Source organism: Podarcis tiliguerta (genome assembly GCF_965153285.1).
Source record: "Podarcis tiliguerta genome assembly, chromosome: 13".
Taxonomy (NCBI): Eukaryota; Metazoa; Chordata; class Lepidosauria; order Squamata; family Lacertidae; genus Podarcis; species Podarcis tiliguerta.
In genome coordinates, this window is record NC_139546.1 from 2,162,299 (window position 1) to 2,182,024 (window position 19,726).

General features: G+C 44.6%; 1 protein-coding gene across 4 annotated transcripts in view; it reads right to left on the reverse strand.

Moving 5' to 3' along the window:
- Positions 1-19,726, reverse strand: part of EPB41L4B (erythrocyte membrane protein band 4.1 like 4B) — a 132,751-nt gene that overhangs the window by 45,351 nt on the left and 67,674 nt on the right. For all 4 annotated transcript variants that reach the window (XM_083407638.1, XM_083407636.1, XM_083407637.1 and 1 more), the window contains exons 16-17: positions 15,308-15,495; positions 12,609-12,715 (exon numbers count right to left, since the gene is read on the reverse strand). In XM_083407638.1, the coding sequence (XP_083263764.1) occupies positions 12,609-12,715; positions 15,308-15,495 (295 nt within the window). The remainder of the gene's footprint in view (positions 1-12,608; positions 12,716-15,307; positions 15,496-19,726) is intronic.

Genomic DNA, 19,726 nt, shown 5'->3' on the forward strand with positions numbered 1-19,726 from the left:
TGGCGAACAACACAGTTTTTTAGTGATAGATACAGCTTTACATGGGTATGATGTTAGGATACAATCCAGTACTCCTTTACCTGGGAGTAAACCCATTGAATTCAATGGATTTAATTTCCTAACAGATGCATATAGGATTGCATTATCAATCAGCTAACAACATGCCTTTTTCCAGTGTTGTGAATTGATAACTTTAAAAATGGCTTGTTAATATGAATGTTCTTGTGAGTGTGCACAAATGCAGTCAAAGAACTAGTTTATGCATCATGTACTTTGTTTGACTCTCAACTGTGTGAACTGCCTCTACTAATATATTTTGTCTGAGTTGACATTGGGCAATATGAAAGTTATAGCTATGATAATTAATCTGTGATGGCCCCAGAATTTAATTGTGTGCACCTTTAGCTCAAGGAAATATTTATCACAGAGGAGGAGCTGTTACTAATGTGAAGATGACTGAAAACTTGTTTATTTTTATAGCACCATCACGTAGCATGGAAATGTACAGTACCTGGGGAGGGGCAAGATGGCGGCTGTAACAACTTCTCCTTCATGAACCCTCTGGATTACAAACCTTTTATAGCCTTTTATAGCCGTCTTTTTAGCTGTTTTTTTTAGCTGTTTTTATTAGACTTTTAAATCATTTTACCTCTGTTAGAAGTTTTAATCGTTTTACTTCTATGGTTGGCCAATATACGTATCAACAAGGATATTCAAACCTTCTGCTGATTAGTAACGCCGCCTTGAAGATTGGGTTACGCTGAGCAGTGGAGGAGGAGTAGCAGAGGAGTTGCGGCCATAAAAGATAAGTTCTCTTTTGTCTCCGTTTACCTCTACTTTGAACCTCCGTAGTCAGTGAGACAGCGACAAATGGGTCATGGCAAGCGACCAAGATCTGCTGAGAAAGGTTGTTCACCTCCAAGAGCAAAGCAGTCAAAGCTTGAATCTCCCCCACCATCTACTAACAATAACAGCAAAACGGAGCAAGTAACTGTTTCTGCGGTTGAAACATACAACCGCTTCTGGCCTCTGTATGATCAAGGAGAGTTGGAAAAGCTAGCTGATTCAGCGGGGGATGGAAGCCATAGGGAAGCCCTCCCCCCTGACACCTTAATTACCCCTCCGTCACTGAAACGGGAAGCATTAGGGCAAACAGCCCATGATTTAGTACCTGATCAAATACAACTGGTAATCAGGACTTTAAGCTTCATTTTCAAGGAATTGGAGGGGATTTCTTTGTCATTGAACAAACTTTCACGGGCCCTTCTGGCTCATCTACCTTCCTCAACTGAGCTATCTAATTTGCATCAACCTCCTGTGCAGCTTGTAAGTGCCTTAAAGAGACAACTTGACCAGAAATCTCTCCTTAAGGACCTAAGAGGCAGGCTGCCACTGCTCCAAAGGAATAAGCAATCTTTGATTTTTCAACCTAACAAAATATGTTTATCCATTTTTTCCCGTGATGCCCCCAGTCTTAGGTGGAATAACCTGAGGATGGCTAAAGGGTACCTTCGTGATTTGTTAAATATTCCTTTTTTCCAGATAGATCTTATATCTGTAGCACCCCTAAACGCCACGCCCTGGCCAAGGAAATTTATGCTCTCCTTCCAGTCTGCAAGGATCCCACATCTTCTTGCAAGACAAAAAGATCGACTGGCACCCTGGGAGATTGTAACAACAAGAGTCTTTAAGGACATGAGTGTTAAACCTCTTTTTGCCAACATCTCAACTGGCAATGAGCGCTCATTCCCTTCTTCTGTTCCTATAATAACGGGAAAAACACCTAGCCGGGTATCCCCTGTTCCACCTGCGACCCCAAGTGCCCATCTAGTTACGTTGAGGAATGATCCAACTGCAAGCGGAGATTGGAATATCCCTGAAGAGAGAAATCTTATCTCCTCTTATGGAAAACTCCCTTCAGAAGAACAGCAGGCTATTCTCGATAGATTGGATCTACTCAAACAAAGACTTCTATCGCAAGGGGACCCCTCTATACCGATGAGAGAGGAGAGCAGGCGCTCCACGTCCCACATGGTGTCTCCATCAAATGCCCTGACAATTTCTCAACCTGTTACCTTGTTACCCCCTACTGATCTGAATCAGCAGTCACCTGTTGACCTACAACACCATTCTACCGTGGAGGAAGTCGATAAACTCAATACTCCCATCTCAGTCCTTATGCCCAATCAAAATATGGAAGTTGATGACTCCTTTGCCTCAATGCCTGAGCTAGAATCTACCCTGCCTGAAGATCACCAGGAAATGACTATACATGCACCATCCTCACGTTCATGTCCTTTAATACATCTGCGTGATAATTCCTCCCCATCTGCGCAGCAACTACAAGTGATGGCTGGAACACCTCTTAGCGCTACCCTGGTTAAGACTGATAATTCTGACGGATCTACTAGTGTAGCCCATCAAAGACTTGTTACTACTCACCTCAATGAACAGCATCCGACCTCACCAACTTTGCCTAATTCTTCCTTCCCGGCAAAGCCCTTCCTGCCCGTTAATGTTACCAAATCATCGATACAATTAACACGGAAGAAGACCTTATCCGCACAAACTAAAATTACCGATTTCCTTATGGGTCCTCGTTCTACCTCCAAGAACCCATTAAACAACTCAAAGTGACAATTACCGGGACAGCACAAGGACTCGACATTATCAATACTTAGCTGGAACATTGCTGGTTGGAGAACCAAAAAATCAGACCCCGAATTCAGGAAGTACATAAATTCATTTAAAATCATTCTATTCCAAGAAACATGGGATGAGGAAGAAATTACCATAGACGGCTTTGATCTTCTAACACTTCCGGCCTCCCCTTCTTTGAAAGGTGGTCGCCCCAAAGGGGGCCTTTTGATTGGGATTTCACTCCAACTTCGCGCCAAATTCACTCTGGTACGGGCTTCCCCGCCTTTTGCTCTATCTGGACTGATCACAGAAGGGAAGTCCTCATTACTAATTACTAATGTTTATCTCCCCCCCGAAGGCTCAGCGCCTGATCTTGATTGGAGATGGGAATCATTTGAAAATCACCTACTGTCATGTCATACTAAATGCCCTAACTCGTACTCCTTAATTGGGGGAGACTTTAATGCTCGTATTGCCACAAATTGGGACTTACTAACCAAGTCCAAATGGTGGACTCCCCCATGTTTGGACAATTTTGACTTGGAACATGCCAGAATTAGAACTTCAAAGGACAACAGAGTAAACAAAGCAGGAGTGACCCTTTACCAAATGGCCATTCGCCTGAATCTAGTATTTTTGAACGGCACCTTCCCCCCCGATATACCGGGGGAGTTCACTCACCTGGGACTAACATCTAACAGTGTTATCGATTACCTCTTGATCTCCGCAAATCTGGCCGTCAATGTACTTTCCTTCCAAGTTGAAAACCAACATTTCAGTGATCACCTCCCAATAGTGACCACTCTGTCATTGTTCCGGTGCCAGAATGACAATAAACACTCAGTCCTTCTGGAAACCTCATCATCGATCAAAATAAGAGGGATCAAATGGTCGGAGGCTGTGGCCCAAAAATATCAGGTTTTCTTCCATAGGGAAATCAACGCCTACTTACCTCAAATAACTACTGATTTACAAGATTCCAATTCGGTCTTGAAACTTTTTAACCTTCTTATAACAGACCTTACCACTTTTTTTACATCACCTCCTCAAAAGGTGAAAGTGGCGCATTGCAGTGCTGGGGCCCCCTGGTTTAACATCTCTTGCAAACAAGCAAGATCCCTTCTTCGTTCCATCTATAATGAATACAAAAACTCTAATGCTCAGGCTCTACCATCTTCCTATTTACAAGCCAAAAGAGCATACAAACAGACTTTAAAGCTGGCCAAACGCGAGTGGTATCAAAAACGTTGGCGAGCCTTGATTGCGGCCTCGAGATCCCGCAGACCACAGGAATTTTGGGCTCTGATAAACAAAAGAGGAAGGAAGTACCCACTGACGATTATCCCTGCGCCCACATGGGAACAATTCCTGAGTAAATATTTCTCCTTGGCAGAGGAATCCAACTCATCCACGGAACTACGAGCCGACCATCTACCTTTGTGGCCCTCCACTGACCCGGACCTGATAATGGACTTGATATTAGATCTGAAAACGGGCAAAGCCCCCGGGCCGGATTTAGTCCCTGCTGAGGTTATTGTTGCGCAACCAAGGTGGTGGGCTGAAATTCTGGCCAAAGTTTTTGATGCAATTAATTCTACGGGGCTTATCCCTAGGTCATGGAAGGAGGCCGTGATCGTGCCAGTCCATAAAAAGGGTCCCCCTGCTGACCCGGAGAACTATCGGAACATCAACCTTTTGTCTATCATCGGGAAAATTTATGCAAAATTTTTGCTGTCCAAGCTGTCCCATTGGGCAAACGACTCAAATTTGATTGGCCATGAGCAAGCGGGCTTTAGGAACAATTACTCGACCTCTGACCATATGGTAATCATGTATCATCTTGCCAGAAAATATTCTGCCCCGAGTCGGGGGCGCCTATGTGTCGCTTTTATAGACCTAAAGGCTGCCTTCGACAGTATCCCAAGAAATTGCCTATGGAAGAAATTAGAGAGATGGGGCATAGATAGAAGGCTGTTATGGCTTATAACCCAATTACACCATGGGTCGTCGGCTAGAGTGAGACTCACACCGGCGGGAAACCTATCCAACGAGGTCCCAATAAATAGAGGTGTGCGCCAAGGCTGCATTTTGGCCCCACTCCTCTTCAACCTGTTTATTAGCGATATGAAGCTCTCTCTGAACGAGTCTCAAGCCAACATTCATGCCCCCCGCCTAGCTGATTTTCGCTGCCCTTTGCTCCTATATGCCGACGATGCAGCGATCCTTTCCTACTCTAGAGTTGGTTTATGCAGAGCTCTAAAGATTTTTGCGGCTTATTGCAAACTTAACCATCTGACAATTAATCATGGGAAATCTAAAGTCCTGGTCTTTTCCAGGTCTCGGAAAACTTACAGCTGGAAGTTAGATGGAGTCCAATTAGAACAGGTTTTCAAATTTAAATACCTGGGAGTCTTTTTTCATTACAATCTAAGCTGGAAGCCACAGATACAGTATTTACTAAACAAAGGGAAAACAATACTTAATACTCTACTCCAATTTCTTGCGGCCGACGGAGCCTCTCACATCCCTTCTGCATTGAAGGTATACCACGCAAAAGTGGTTTCCACCCTCTGTTATGCTGCCCCGCTCTGGGCCCCAGGGTCCAATCTAACATCACTGGGGACATTGCAGAATCAGTTTCTCCGTCGCCTTCTGAAACTCCCCATGTGTGTGAGCAACGCAGCCATACGTCTGGAGTTAAGGATTGCATCATTGGAGACTGTCATCTGGAAGCGAGTCTTTGGCTATTGGCTGTCCAGCTGGCATAGGCTTCCCGACCATTACCTTTTTCAGTGCCTCTGGCGAGACGTCTTTGTCAATCCGTGGGTAGGAAAAATCCATACCAAACTTCTGAGCATCGGAATTTCCCCAGCGGACTCCTTAAAGATGAACTTACGCTCAGCCAAAAGCCTTATTGAGCAAAGATTAGCGGACATTGAAAATCAACACAACCTCGCCAGGGGTGGGGGTGTCTGCTCCCCCAGGTATCACGGAATAACCCCACCACTTGGCCTTCCATCATACATGTCATCTCTTTCATCAGTACCACACCGACGTGCATTTATTCGTGCAAGGTTCAATGTCTTTCCATCGAACCTGCTGAACCACAGATTTTCCAATGGTTTGGTGTCTCCGCTATGCGTGTGTGACGGGGAAACTGTTGAATCTCTTTCACATATAATGTTCAACTGTCCCCTACATAGCATAGCCAGGGCTAAATTCCTGGGTCCTGCTTTACTGCGCTTGGTTGGCAGGCCTGCTGAGTCACACGCCGCACTGCTTTTGCAGGATACAGATCCTTCTGTAACTCTGCAGGTGGCGAGATTTCTGAATGCGGTTATCTCACACTCAAAAACCACCAAACAACAACAACAACATCAAAACTAATTGGACTGTTATGATGAGAGTGCATGTCGGAGTTCGACTTCAGTTTTCCTTTTCTGTGATCCGTCCCTTGGAGCTCTCCTGGCCCTAAGCTGTCACTTGGCTCTGCTCAATGACCCATCCTTGCATCGTGGTGTTCACCTTCTGTGGTCGGATATATCTGTTTTTATGTCCCTGTGTTTTTATGTTTGTACATATTTTATGGGCTAATAGCCGTAAAATAAAACAAATAAAAATAAACACATCAAATCAGCACCTGGATCCCAACACTTCTACATAGTTTATGGCTCTTGTGGATTACTGTAACATGTTCTACGTGGGGCTGCCTTTGAAAAGTGCTCGGAAACTTCAGCTGCCCCAAGGAGCTGCAGCCAGATTGTTGACTGGGGCTGGTTATAGGGAGCAGACAACTCCCTTGCTACAACAACTCCACTGGCTACTGGTCTGTTTCTGGGCACAATCCAAAGTGCTGGCTACGACCTATAAAGCCCTACACAGCTTAGGTCCTGCCATCCTCCCAGGCAACCTTGAAACTCCCTCCCTAGAGAAGCTAGACTGGCCCCCTCCTTGTTGCCAATCTGCTAGCAGGTGGAAACCTTCTTCCAACAGGCTTTTGGGTGCATTCAATGTGGGGGACTGTTAATTTTTTTATGATTTCTTTTATATGTTTTAGCTGTTTTCATTTTATCTGTAAGCCGCCTTGAGTCCCTGTCAGGGGAAAAGGGAGGTATAAATATATAATAATCGTGGTAATAATAATAGGGACAGGTGGAGAATTCTGTTGGTGTACCCCATAACTTACTGCCCAACAACCTCCCTTTCTGAGCTGACAGAGGTGGTTGAGCTCCATCCCTGTGAGTGATTAGCAATGGAGCATATTAGCACACTTGCTATTACACTTTTCAGTGTGTGCACTGGAGGATGCTGTGCAGAGAGAAATTACACTAAATGCTAAAAAACTGAGCACATACCTTAGTTTCTAATTGGTTTTGCTAGGTCCACCATCTATGTAAGGTAGATCATAATATTTAGTCAGTGGAGAAAATGTCAAGAGGAAGGCCTATCCTTTTAATTAGTCAATTTTTCCATTATCCTGCTCTTGCAAGCAAATTTTCTATCAGACATATTGATCTGCAAGCAGGATACTACTGCCCACTAAAATGTCTTAAGAAACTTAATCTGCTGACTTGGGTGAGGCTGAACAGCTGCCGCCATCTGTACAACGTTGTAGCCTTAGTGTCCATATGAACACCAATCTTTGCCTGAAGAAGGAAAGACCTGGCGAACAACACAGTTTTTTAGTGATAGATACAGCTTTACATGGGTATGATGTTAGGATACAATCCAGTACTCCTTTACCTGGGAGTAAACCCATTGAATTCAATGGATTTAATTTCCTAACAGATGCATATAGGATTGCATTATCAATCAGCTAACAACATGCCTTTTTCCAGTGTTGTGAATTGATAACTTTAAAAATGGCTTGTTAATATGAATGTTCTTGTGAGTGTGCACAAATGCAGTCAAAGAACTAGTTTATGCATCATGTACTTTGTTTGACTCTCAACTGTGTGAACTGCCTCTACTAATATATTTTGTCTGAGTTGACATTGGGCAATATGAAAGTTATAGCTATGATAATTAATCTGTGATGGCCCCAGAATTTAATTGTGTGCACCTTTAGCTCAAGGAAATATTTATCACAGAGGAGGAGCTGTTACTAATGTGAAGATGACTGAAAACTTGTTTATTTTTATAGCACCATCACGTAGCATGGAAATGTACAGTAATGTAAGCAAAAAGAAAGAAAAGAAAATGAAGCTAGATTTCCCCCCAGTAATTTACCATCTACATTTTGTAAGGGAAAGGGAAACCACAGTGGAGGGGGGGGGGTAGCAAGAGCACCTGGCAGCACACGGGGAGGGCAAGGGTAAAAGGAGATCTTTGAAGAATATTTCAGTTAGTCCTGAGGGTCAATGTTGCATCCAGCCTTTAGAGAAAACCGGTTACCTTCAAATATCATAAAACATCCCACAGTAGCTCCATGTTCAATTAGGGATAAACCAATTTATGTAACCTCAAAATACTGAAGTAATGTGGGGGGAACAAATGTGCTGGACTCTTGCTTACAGGGACTCATCCAGGAATAAATATAATATTGCATTCACCATCTACACTGTGAATTCCCCAAACCACAGATAATATTTCACTCTGCTGTACTACTTAGCAACATACATTGTTGCTGTATCTTCTTTTTTCGATAACCTGACAAGTATGAGTTTTTCCAGAGTGGCATGATAATTTTTCTGAGTCAGGTACGATTATGTCCCGACTCCTCAAAGATGAATCTGATGACTCCGCTTCTTGGAGATGGTTCTGTCCCTGCTCTGTGGCAGTCCCCACCCCATCCCTAACCATTGGCCATGCTGGCTGGGGCTGATGGGAGTTGGAATCTAACAACATAGTGGGGCACATGTTCCTCTCTGTTGCTCAACACAGATTTTCTCCTCAACTGCTCTTTCTAACTATGACTGCACCAATACTCCACTCTGCCTCAGACCGTCTAACTGTCCCTATTCCAATGCTCTACCTACCGCCACAGTCCCTTCCTTAAGATAGAACAGCTGGCTCTTCCTTCCTGAATTTTGTCACATTGGTACTCCTTCCCCCAAAAGGGATCCAAAAGCAACAAGGCCATCACAGCTCCGTGTCTAACGTGGCACTGTCACCAGATATCAATAGATGAAATCATGTGAGTCAACACCGCCAACCAAATATCGCTTCATGAAGGATGATATCACTGAAGGCAGATGAGGGCAATTTGAATAAATAAGTGATAATTTTCACAAGAGGTGTTGAGAAATGCTGAAGGGGCAATGACTCCTTTTGGCACAGCCAAAACGTTCAAAGCAAGCCATGGGCTGTTTCGTCTAGCTTATTTGCATTATATGTCCCATCAAAGGCTTTGGTCCTTGTTTTTCATGGTGAAGGGAGATGCCCTTTGCTGTAGACCCATAGCATTGCTTCAGATTAGTCATGCTTCTAAGGCAGGCACAGGCAAACTCCAGCCCTCCAGATGTTTGGGGCTACAGTTGCCATCATCCCTGACCACTGGTCCTGTTAGCTAGGGATGATGGGAATTGTAGTTCCAAACATCTGGAGGGCTGGAGTCTGCCTATGCCTGTCCGAAGGCTACGAACTCAGTTTATATGGTTCTGACTAAGTCACCTCTTCACACCTTCTCTCTCATGATCATTAATGAAAACTATTTGATAGAGAAGAACCATCAGAATAATATTACTGTGCGTGTTTTTATTTTGGTTTATCTCATCTTGAAATCTAATTTATTATTATTAATGCAAAATAACCATGAGGTCAATGATTTGGATCCCAGTCATTATTCAGCAGTTGCTATAGCACCCTGAAAACAGGCCTCCACCACCTCTGTGCGTGCAGAGGTGCGTTTTGTCATCTTTATAAAGAGCAACAGGGTAGCAGATCTATTCCCCAAGAGAAATTTGTGTTCAGGAGGCTTGGGCACAGTCCTCACCCAGCATTTGCCACCTGAAGCAGCCAGTCACTCCTCCCTTTCTGTCTAAAGGCAGGGCTGGCACTGGATAGTTCAGTGGGTAGAACAGGGGACTCTTAATCTCAGGCTTGTGGGTTTGAGCCTCATGCTGGGCAAAAGATTCCTGCATGGCAAAGGGTTGGGCTAGATGACCCTGGTGGTCCCTTCCAACTCTATGATTCTATGAAATATATCTGTTTTAGACTGAGTCAAAGTCCCCCTTGACCTATTTTAAAGCCCCACACAGCATGAGTTCTGGATACATTCTAGAATGCCCAGTGCATTTTTCCTAAAAAAATGTTTAGGGGTACTCACATTTCCCTACTCATATTGAAATACTGCCCCTCAATGAGGCCAAACTCAGATTCACAAAATGTTTAGGGGTATGCGTACACCTGCGCCCCCCAGAAAAAGTACCGAGAATGCCTAGTGGAATTAGCCTTCCCCAATGCAACATTCTCCCACGTGGACTCCACCAGTTTCAGATCTTGCAGAAAGGCTTTTAGAAAAGGACCAGCACTATCTATGTCAAGATAGTCTTCTAAGAAAATTAAGCCTTTGGTGGTAGTACGTGTACTATATATATTCTTCTCTGTGGATGTTTGGGAACCTCTTAGGCTAGGAAAGTGGCATATCATCTTAAAAATAAAGACATAAACTAAGTCATTGCGGTTAAGAAGAGTTCAGCAACATCCTTGCAATTGGATGCTGTTAGAGCCAGAAAGGGGAAATGCAGGAATGATTAAATGGGGACTGGAGCCTGGACTATGTGGAATCTGGTACCAAGCTCTGCTGGAAGAGGGCTTTCTACACCTCTTCTCAGATTGCCACCAGCAATATTCATGCCTGAAGATAGAGGGGAAGAAGAACTAAGGGAAAAGATACTTGTATTCCTGTTTGGGATATTTCTCTTCACCTTGGAGATTAAATATTATCTCTGTGGTGTCAAGAAGAGTAACAGGCTTCTTTAATATCACTTGTGGTGCTTCATTTTCTCAGAGGCTGTCAACACCCCGATGTGAACTGCAGCCCAAGGGGGACAGTGGCATTTAATCAAGAGCCTTAAGATGGCTGTGCTTGACAGAGAGTTCTTCTGAATATTTCTTCATTCCCACAAGATGAGACCAGCTGTAGCAAGGAGAAATAACTTGAGCAGGACTGCTAGGTGTGGGGGGGGGGGACCTGTTACAGAAGCCAGCATTGTACTTTATTCTTAAAACATGCATTTAAGTCTATAAGCACATCAACTCATTTCAGGGGGATAGGTTTAAGGCTCCAAACAAGGGAGCTGCTATTTGATTTGAATTGAATTATAGAATCAAAAATGGTTTTAAAAGAGCAATTCTTAAAACTGGAAAGTGATTAATTATGTGAAATACAAAACAAATATTAACTTCAGTTCCAGAGTGTGGAGGATTACAAATCAGGGATGTGGGTTCACCTTGGAGCCCAAGGTGGCAGGATGGCTCTGAACTGGAGAGCAAAAAAGAGGACAGCCCAAGCCAGGGAAAGAGGCACACGGGCTGCTGCCACTGCGCCCACATCCCTCTTTCCTTGGCTCGGGCTGGCAGTGGCCAGGGCATGCAGAGCAGCCCCAACCCAAACCGTCTGAGCCCAAGCCATAAATAAATAAATACAAATTTAAAACCCCAAAACCTGGACATTTCCTTTAAGATGTAAAAATCCCCCCGGGTGGACATGTTGGCCCCCTAAAAGAGGACATGTCTAGAATTTCCCAGATGTATGGCAACCCTAGCTCTGAAGCATTGCAACCGAGGGAGTAGAGGGCTTCTAAGGTGTTTTTTCCTTACTGGGAAGCATTTCTGTAAGTTTCCCAAGCTCTCCATTAGCAGGAAATGCCACACAGAGACTTAGGGACAGACAGAGGAGCAGGGAAGCTAACTGTGTGCCTGACTGACAGCTCCTGCTGCCAATTGGGGAGTGAGGGCTCTCCTTTTACACCTCTATGGTGCCTTCAGTGCCCCCCCAGGGCTGGCTGGACTTCTAACAGATTCCCACTGGTGCCCCTCTAGCTAATCGATACAGATGGGAAATGCCTATCGCGTTCTTCCAAACATAGAGACCCCATAACAGCTTCCCAAGAGACTTCACCCCTCTTCAATTGTGTTTTTGATAATACTGTGTGTTGCCTCTTATATGCATATAATTAAAGCCAATTCCAATTATTATCTCTCTTTATCACAAGCAACACTATTTTTCTATAAAAAGAGGTGCCGGAGTTCACCACAAACATCTCCCTTACTTTCTTTGAATGGCAATGGCACCCCCCTGAGAGGGGCCAGAGCTGAGCTCCTGGTCACAAGAGAGATGGGCAGGCTCAGATCTCAAAGGTTCCCATTGAATTCCATAGGATAAAGCAAATGCCTTGAAATCTGGAATGCACCTGAGATTAAGCAAATCTGCCAGGGACCAGGGCTGTGTTCACACCACACATTTACTGTAAAATACATTTAACACACACAGATTCCTGGGAACCGTAGTTTGTTTGTTTTTCAATGATACAACCAATAAAGCATAAAATCAAAACAAAATGAACTTAGACTACAGATTGTAAATAAGATGAATTGAATATTAAGTTTGTTAAGGGTGCTGGAAATTGTAGCTCCGAGAGGAGTAAATAATTGCCAGGCTTCTTTGCGGAATACAATGTGTTCTAAATGTCTGGTGCGTATGCAGCTTACGTTCACTGGGGGGGGGGGAGGGGCTAGCTTCCTATTTGGATATTATTGAATAAACCTTTTTGCTTCCTCCCACATAAATTAATGGCTGCAATTTCTTCCCTGGGTTGGGGAATATAGTGCTAAACTTGAGAGTGACATTTCAGTGAGGGATAAAGGTGCCCAGGGTTATATGCAGTGCGCACATGCGCACAAGGAAGCTTCACAGATCCATTCCCTGGTCTCTACCTCTAGTCCATCCTTTGACACCCTGTGCATTCAAATCCCTGTCATTTTGCTAAGCAAAGAGTTCCCAGGCATATCTTCCTGAAATGTACCTTGTTCGTGCTGATGTGCAGAGCTGACCAAGGCCCTACTACTTTTGCAGCCTCCACCTCCATCTTCTTTAAACGGGGAGAAGCATCCTCATAATGCCGGGATACTCCTGGATGTCCAAAATGAGGAAAGAAAACAGCCTGAAAGCAAAGTACAAAAATCCTGCAAGGAAAACCACTATACAGATTTCCATGTCTTCTTTTGGTAGATGGTTTCTAAAGTTCAGCTCTTGTTCCCTTTCAGAGCTGCATCTGTTGCCAACCTAGCCAGGGGCGTTATTGCTGTTCCTGGGACTGGGGGATATAACCAGAGGATTCATCTCCTGGTCCTGGGGTCTGTGGCAGTCAGTGGTACCAGGACCCAGACAATGGTACTGTATCTAGGATCACCCTCTTTCTGGGCAAATCTACATTACAGAGTTGAATAAGTTTTACTGTTTAATTCTTAAAGCACAGTGGGCTAGTTCAGGTGTTTTGTACTAAACAATCCCCACCCTGCCCAGCACCACTTTGGAGCAATGGGCAAAACAGAAGGGCCCCTCCGCGACAGGCTCACTTCCTGGGGTTCTGCTACTGCAGAGGTTTCCAGAAAGATCTCATGGACCTTGCGCAAGCTCTCACCACTGCTACCACACAAACCCAGCAATAGGGATGGGTGGGACACACCACCCCATGGGATTCTGCCACCCAAGGCAGTTGCTTAACTCTGCCTCATGGCAGGCTGCCCTTAAAGTAAGCCTCTTGCGAGATATGATGTAATCCAAGGGTAGGCAAACTAAGGCCTGTGGGCCAGATGCGACCCAATTGCCTTCTCAATCCGGCCTGCGGACGCTCCGGGAATCAGCGGGTATCTACATGAGTAGAATGTGTGCTTTTATTTAAAATGCATCTCTGGGTTATTTGTGGGGCATAGAAATTCTTTCATTCCCCCCCCCCCCCAAAAAAATAAAGTCCGGCCCACCACATGGTCTGAGGGACGGTGGACCGGCCTACGGCTGAAAAAGGTTGCCACCCCTGACGTAATCCCTATAAACAGCACCATGGAAGTTTCAGTTTGTCCCCCATTCTCCCCTCCCCCCTGTTGTTAATTCAACACCCAGGTCCAACGCTGGAGTAGACTAGACAACGAATGCTGCCTCCCTGAAACACTTTTGTGCAGTCACATTGAAATTGCAACCATTCCGACTTCTTTAATTTTTAGAAAACTTGTATTAACAATAGATGAAAAATAAAATGCAGAGAACTCATGAACCCTATAAAAACTCTATCCATATAGTAAATCCTTTAAAGCAGCCAAATAAGCATCTAAGCATACAAAGAACAACTTCATATCCATATGAAAACATTGCACTTTAATTTTTGCGTTCAAGGATTTAACTGCAATTCAGTAATAGCCTGAAAATGAAGAAAACAAAAATAAACATATTCCCCCCCCACACCTCATGGCTTGCCCCCATTTTTCAAGTTTTTGTGGAATATCCAGGTTTTCCATATTTCTAGATTTTAAAAAATCTGAATAAGCATACTGTAGGCCACATGCCTATCCAATATAAAAAAAATCCTTTCAGTAGCACCTTAGAGACCAACTAAGTTGGTTATTGGTATGAGCTTTCGTGTGCATGTATGTGATGCACACGAAAGCTCATACCAATAACCAACTTAGTTAGTCTCTAAGGTGCTACTGGAATGATTTTTTTTATTTTGTTTCGACTATGGCAGACCAACACAGCTACCTACCTGTAACTATGCCTATCCAATGTATTTTGAAAATGGCAATGTCCATTAAGAATATATTAATTTTGAGGAGGTATTCAGAAAGAGATTGGAAGTAAAGTGCAAATAAAAGGGGAAGTATCACAATGCCTTTAATCTATGTTGAGGTTGCACAAGAACTTCTGAAGAGCCTTGATGGACCAGGGCAAAGGCCAATCTAGTCCAGTCCTCTGTTCTCACAATTTGTGAGCAGAACCCCAAGCATTTGGAACTCTGTGTACAGTTCCAGTCTGCATTGCTACCAATAATGAGGTGCTGGCCTGGGCTATTATGACAGGCTAATGTGATGGGTACTAACGTTTTTACAACAGAACACCGTAAAGCCAGGATCTTGAGCCAGTAAATATGAATCGAGCTCTTGAACCTCCCATTAGCCCACCCCTTTGACTGATTCAGTCAATCAAATCAATCTGGAGTGACAGTTCCCACATTTCAAAAACCTGTTTCCAGATCCATTAAGAAGAAAACGTGCACTGAAAATTTCCAAGGGGTACCACTGAGTCATTTACGAGTGTTAATTGGCTCTTGGAGAAGCTTTTATACACTTCTTCATGGGGGGTGGGGCTACGCGCTAAGAGCAGCAGCCAGATTTTACTGCAACCCACATTTTCATAAGCTCTACTTTCTTTAAAGGCAAGGCCCTGTGCAAAGCTTCAGTGAAATCCAAACTAGTTAATGTATAGCTTCCCTCACAAATGTATTTCCAGTACAGTTAAATTTGCTATATAAAAATATACAAAATGGTATTAGCAGTCTGAGTAGAACAAAATGATCTTCCTATGGTGTCTGTGACCAAAGGCACAAGCCCCACCAGCTTTTGGGGCTTATTGTCCCTTCCTGCTTGTCTCACTGCAATCTCAGGTTAGACAGTTCAGCCTTCCATTGCACCCCGTCATAATGCCGAGACGGAGTTAGTTGAACAGACTTACTGTTTGGGCTTTGCCTGCCAGCCACGCTGTCCTTGTTGTCAGGAGGAGCCAGTGCCCCATAGTTGGAGTGGTGGTGGTGGTGGAGGTGGTGGTGGTGGTGGGGTCTTCCAGGCATTTTTGTAGTCAATGGTGTTCCACCATTTTCCTCGATATTAAATGGGTGAAGCTCTGCGCTGTTCAAAGCATAGCTGTGAAACACAAGTGTGGGTCCAATGAGAGAATTAAAAAGTGATAACTATATTTGAGATGAAAAAACCAGCCTGCATATGTACTGCATTCATATCTTGCACTTTCTCTGAGTTCACTTTCTCCAGAACAGCACACTGAGCACTGAAATGTGGCATCACATCCCCAAATGGATGTATATAGACCTCTATAATAATAAAAAAACACCCTGGGAGATGTGCACCTTACTGGCTCTAAATCTCACTTACTTCCAGACATGTCCAGCAGATCCGGTAGATCACTGGACATCTGTGGTAGATCACTGGCTCCCCCCAAAGAAGCTCAACAACTTTGGCCCCCCTAAAAAAGCTAAACATCTTTGCCCTGCAGCCCCCCAAAACAGGGCTTTCCTCCTCCCTAAAAAAGCTCAACAACTTTTACCTGAACCCTTGAAAAGGGGGTAGATCACTGCCAGTTTTTAACTCTGTGAGTAGATTGCAGTCTCTTGGGAGCTGGCCTCCCTAGTAGCTTCAAGCCTTGTCCTTAAAGAGATGATGGACATTTGCGTAGTCTGCCCCCCTTCAGAGCACAAATGGTGGTCCAATGACTTAATGTACCTCCATGCAAAAAATAAAACAAATCCCTGCAAGCTAGTATTCTCAAAAGACAGGATCTAGCATGGTAATTTTCTATGTGTGGGAATCTCAGTAGACTGCAGTTGTTTGTTCTGGTGAAGCCCCAGTGCAAGATTTTGGATTCATGGGTTTATTTGATATTAGTCCTCTTGAGTACATATCTTTAGTTACTGTGGGCTGATTACTCCCCTAACATTTTATATTAAACTGTGTGAGACCCACTTAGGTTTTAAACTGAACAGGATAGTTTAAAAGCTCAATATTTTTTTGGGGGGGGGGAGCAAGGGTTGGAGGCCCAGCACCACTGACGCTACCCCTGACTCATTCTTACCCACAGAGGCTTTGGTTATGCCAGTCACACAATCTCCTGTTAAGGTGGCTCAGTCAAAATCACTGGCAAAAACGAGGGACAAAGGAACTGTTGTGACTCGCCTGGAGCTGTCTACAGTTACAGCTGTTCTGTGGGATGCACTGAAGGAAAAGCTGTTCCCAACCCAGAACTCAAAACGAACCACCATAAAATAGGAAGGAGCAGTCAGTGGGGTAGCGTGGGTAGCCAGCACCTAGGCAAGGAAAGCATGGCGCCCTCTAAGCAGCGCTGGCTTGTGGCATTGCCACCGACGCCAGACGTAGCTGCTGAGCAGCAGTGAGACATATGTGCACACCTCCTCATCTGGAGCACCTCCACCGCTGCAAGTCTCACCGCCCGCCTGCCTCTCCTGCCAGCTGGGGACGCTGTGCAGCCAAGGGATGCCAGGGCCTGTCCGCTCCCAACTACTGCTCAGTGTGCCACTCTGGTGAGGCAGGCGGGCAGGGTGTGGAGTACCTCGGCTCAGGGCCGCAGCTGCAGAGGCGGACCCCTAAAAATTTTGTGCTCAGGGCAATTGGCCCAGGAACCCACCCCCCATGCTACACCTCTGAGCAGAGTACATATTTATTTAAGCTCATTTCGGTCTGATTTCAGACCTAGCTTTGCCTTAAAGGTAAAGGACCCCTGACAGTTAAGTCCAATTGCGAACGACTCTGGGGTTGCAGCGCTCATCTCGCTTTACTGGCCAAGGAAGCTGACGTTTGTCCGCAGTTTTTCCGGTTCACATGTCCAGCATCACTAAGCCGCTTCTGGCGAAACCAGAGCAGCGCACAGAAACGCCGTTTACCTTCCCGCTGCAGTGGTACCTATTTATCTACTTGCACTGGTATGCTTTCTAACTGCTAGGTTGGCAGGAGCAGGGACCGAGCAACGGGAGCTCACCCTGTTGCAGGGATTTGAACCGCCAACCTTCCGATCGGCAAGCCCAAGAGGCTCAGTGGTTTAGACCACAGTATCACCCACGTCACTTTCGCTTTGCCTTAGTTGTGGGCAATGACTTTGCTCCGGAGAGAGCAAGGGAGGGATGTACATCGTCTTGAATATTACTCTGGCATCTGATACCAGCAGCCACTGTACCCTTCTGAAGTGCCTTGTGGGAGACATTCTATCAACAGCAGTCACTCTTTTCAGGTCGGTGTCAAGAGGTGGCGCCAGTTCTTTCCCATGGGATGCTGCAAGCTTCCCATTCTGTCTCCCATGTCTTTTGACGTGAAGCCCCTGAGAGTCGAGATGAGCTTTTTTGCAAGGTGTTTTCCTGAGCAAATAGATGATTTTTTTCACCCCCACCACTAGGAAAAGGAAGCCACGCCCCCCAAATTTCCTAGAAATATCTGCGACTTTGTGGGGGTTGCAAAATGGGAGCCAAGATGCGGCCATTACAGTTGCTGTTCTTCTTGTAGAGACAGGGAAATTTTAAGGGGAGAAGCTGTGCTGCTTTGCCTCTAATGGTGAATCCCACCGAGGAGAAACTGCTGGAGAACCTCTCTTCCCGCTGAAGAAATTAACTCATCCTCTGAATGGAGGAGCAATTTACGCACTGCTCTGTTTATGAGAGCTTTTTGTTTTTTTAATGGGCAGGAGGGCAGTATCACCAATTTATAGATGATACACACTTGTTTCTCTGCCCTTTCCCACTTTCCACTTGTAACCAGAGAAATAACTCCAACAGTTCTTTGTTTTTGTTTCTCTCTTCACGCCCATGGATAAGGGCCACACGACATAGACATATCCCTTTGTCTTCTCATTTTATTCATTCACAAAATAATTGACCAACCAGCAGCTATTCATTCTGACAGCTACCTGGTTCCTCACCCAATCAGAGGCACAGTAGTAGAAAGGTTATGAAACAGCGCCCCCAACAAGGACTACGCAGGTACTGCAGCTGTCAAGGCCAGCTCAGTTGAGGTTTGCAGAGGAACTTGGAGCGCCAGGGAAAGTGTGAACTATTCTGTATCTAAGTTTTAGTCTCTTTTTAGTAGGAATCTTTAGGAATTCATATAAAATCCCTCCTGTGGTGGATTTTCATCATTCCAACGTTGTTTTACTAAGGGGAAAGATGGCTATCAGAGGAGGGGCTGAAGATGAGGCCTAGGTCAGCCATAATCCCTGAAGTGTGTGGTCACATACTCAACAACCACACTGCATAGGCGAGAAGTCTCAGCATCCTGTCTCCGGAGAGCCAGACTCAAAACCTTTCAGAAACAATGTCCACTCGGCCTCAGTGTATTGGAGTACTGGTCAAGACACAGGGGGTTATTTGACTCGACATGGGGAGTAGGAGATCGTGAATATTTTCCTTTGCCTTAACAAGTACAGTGGCACCTCAGGTTACAAACGCTTTGGGTTACAAACACTTCGGGTTACAAACTCCACCAACCCAGAAGTAGGACCTCGGGTTGAGAACTTTTCCCCAGGGTGAGAATGGAACTTGCGTGGCAACAGCGCACTGGCAGCGGGAGGCCCCATTAGCTAAAGTGGTACCTCAGGTTAAGAACAGTTTCGGGTTAAGAAGGGACCTCCAGACCGAATCAAGTTCGTAACCCGAGGTACCACTGTAACAGGAATGTTGAGTATTTCTGATTGACATGGCATCAGTTTTCAGCCTGGATGCCACTCCTATTTTATGACATGCTTATGACATATATATGACTTTTCTAACAAGTTGTTATGGGTAATCTAGGGAAACTTTTAAAAAAGAGGAGCACCCATTGTTCGGGGCTTCTCTCTGCTTCTTCCATGTTGTAGTTTGAAGTCTTGTTGCAACAATAAAGATCAGGCCTCCTGGCCATTGTTTTGCTTCTATTTCTTGACCATCCAACCTAAGCCTGCAGAACTCGCTGCTGCACACTAAGGAGATGGAGGCTCTGAATAATGACTTGGGAGGATATTAAAACAGCTGTTTTTAATTATGTTGTTTAAATTTCTGTTCAACCTTTTTAAAACTAATATTCAAGGTAAAAGGGTTATTCTTCCAACCACTAAGGAAAAAAGAGGATGTGAGTACTTTTGAGTGGTATTTAGCAGTTTGAGTGTTTTGCTTAAAACTTGCAGGTGAACAGCAAATGTGGGTTGGTAAACCTTTTATGCTGTTCCAGACTTTCTATAACCATTTTTCATTGCTCATTTCAAGAAGCTCTGCATAAAGGTTTTTCTCCAGATTCTCAAAGTAGGTAGCTAACTTTTACTATTAAATGTTCAATTGTGTATTGAATACGGTTGAGTAGGTTTTCACTGTGCCATAAGTTCCAA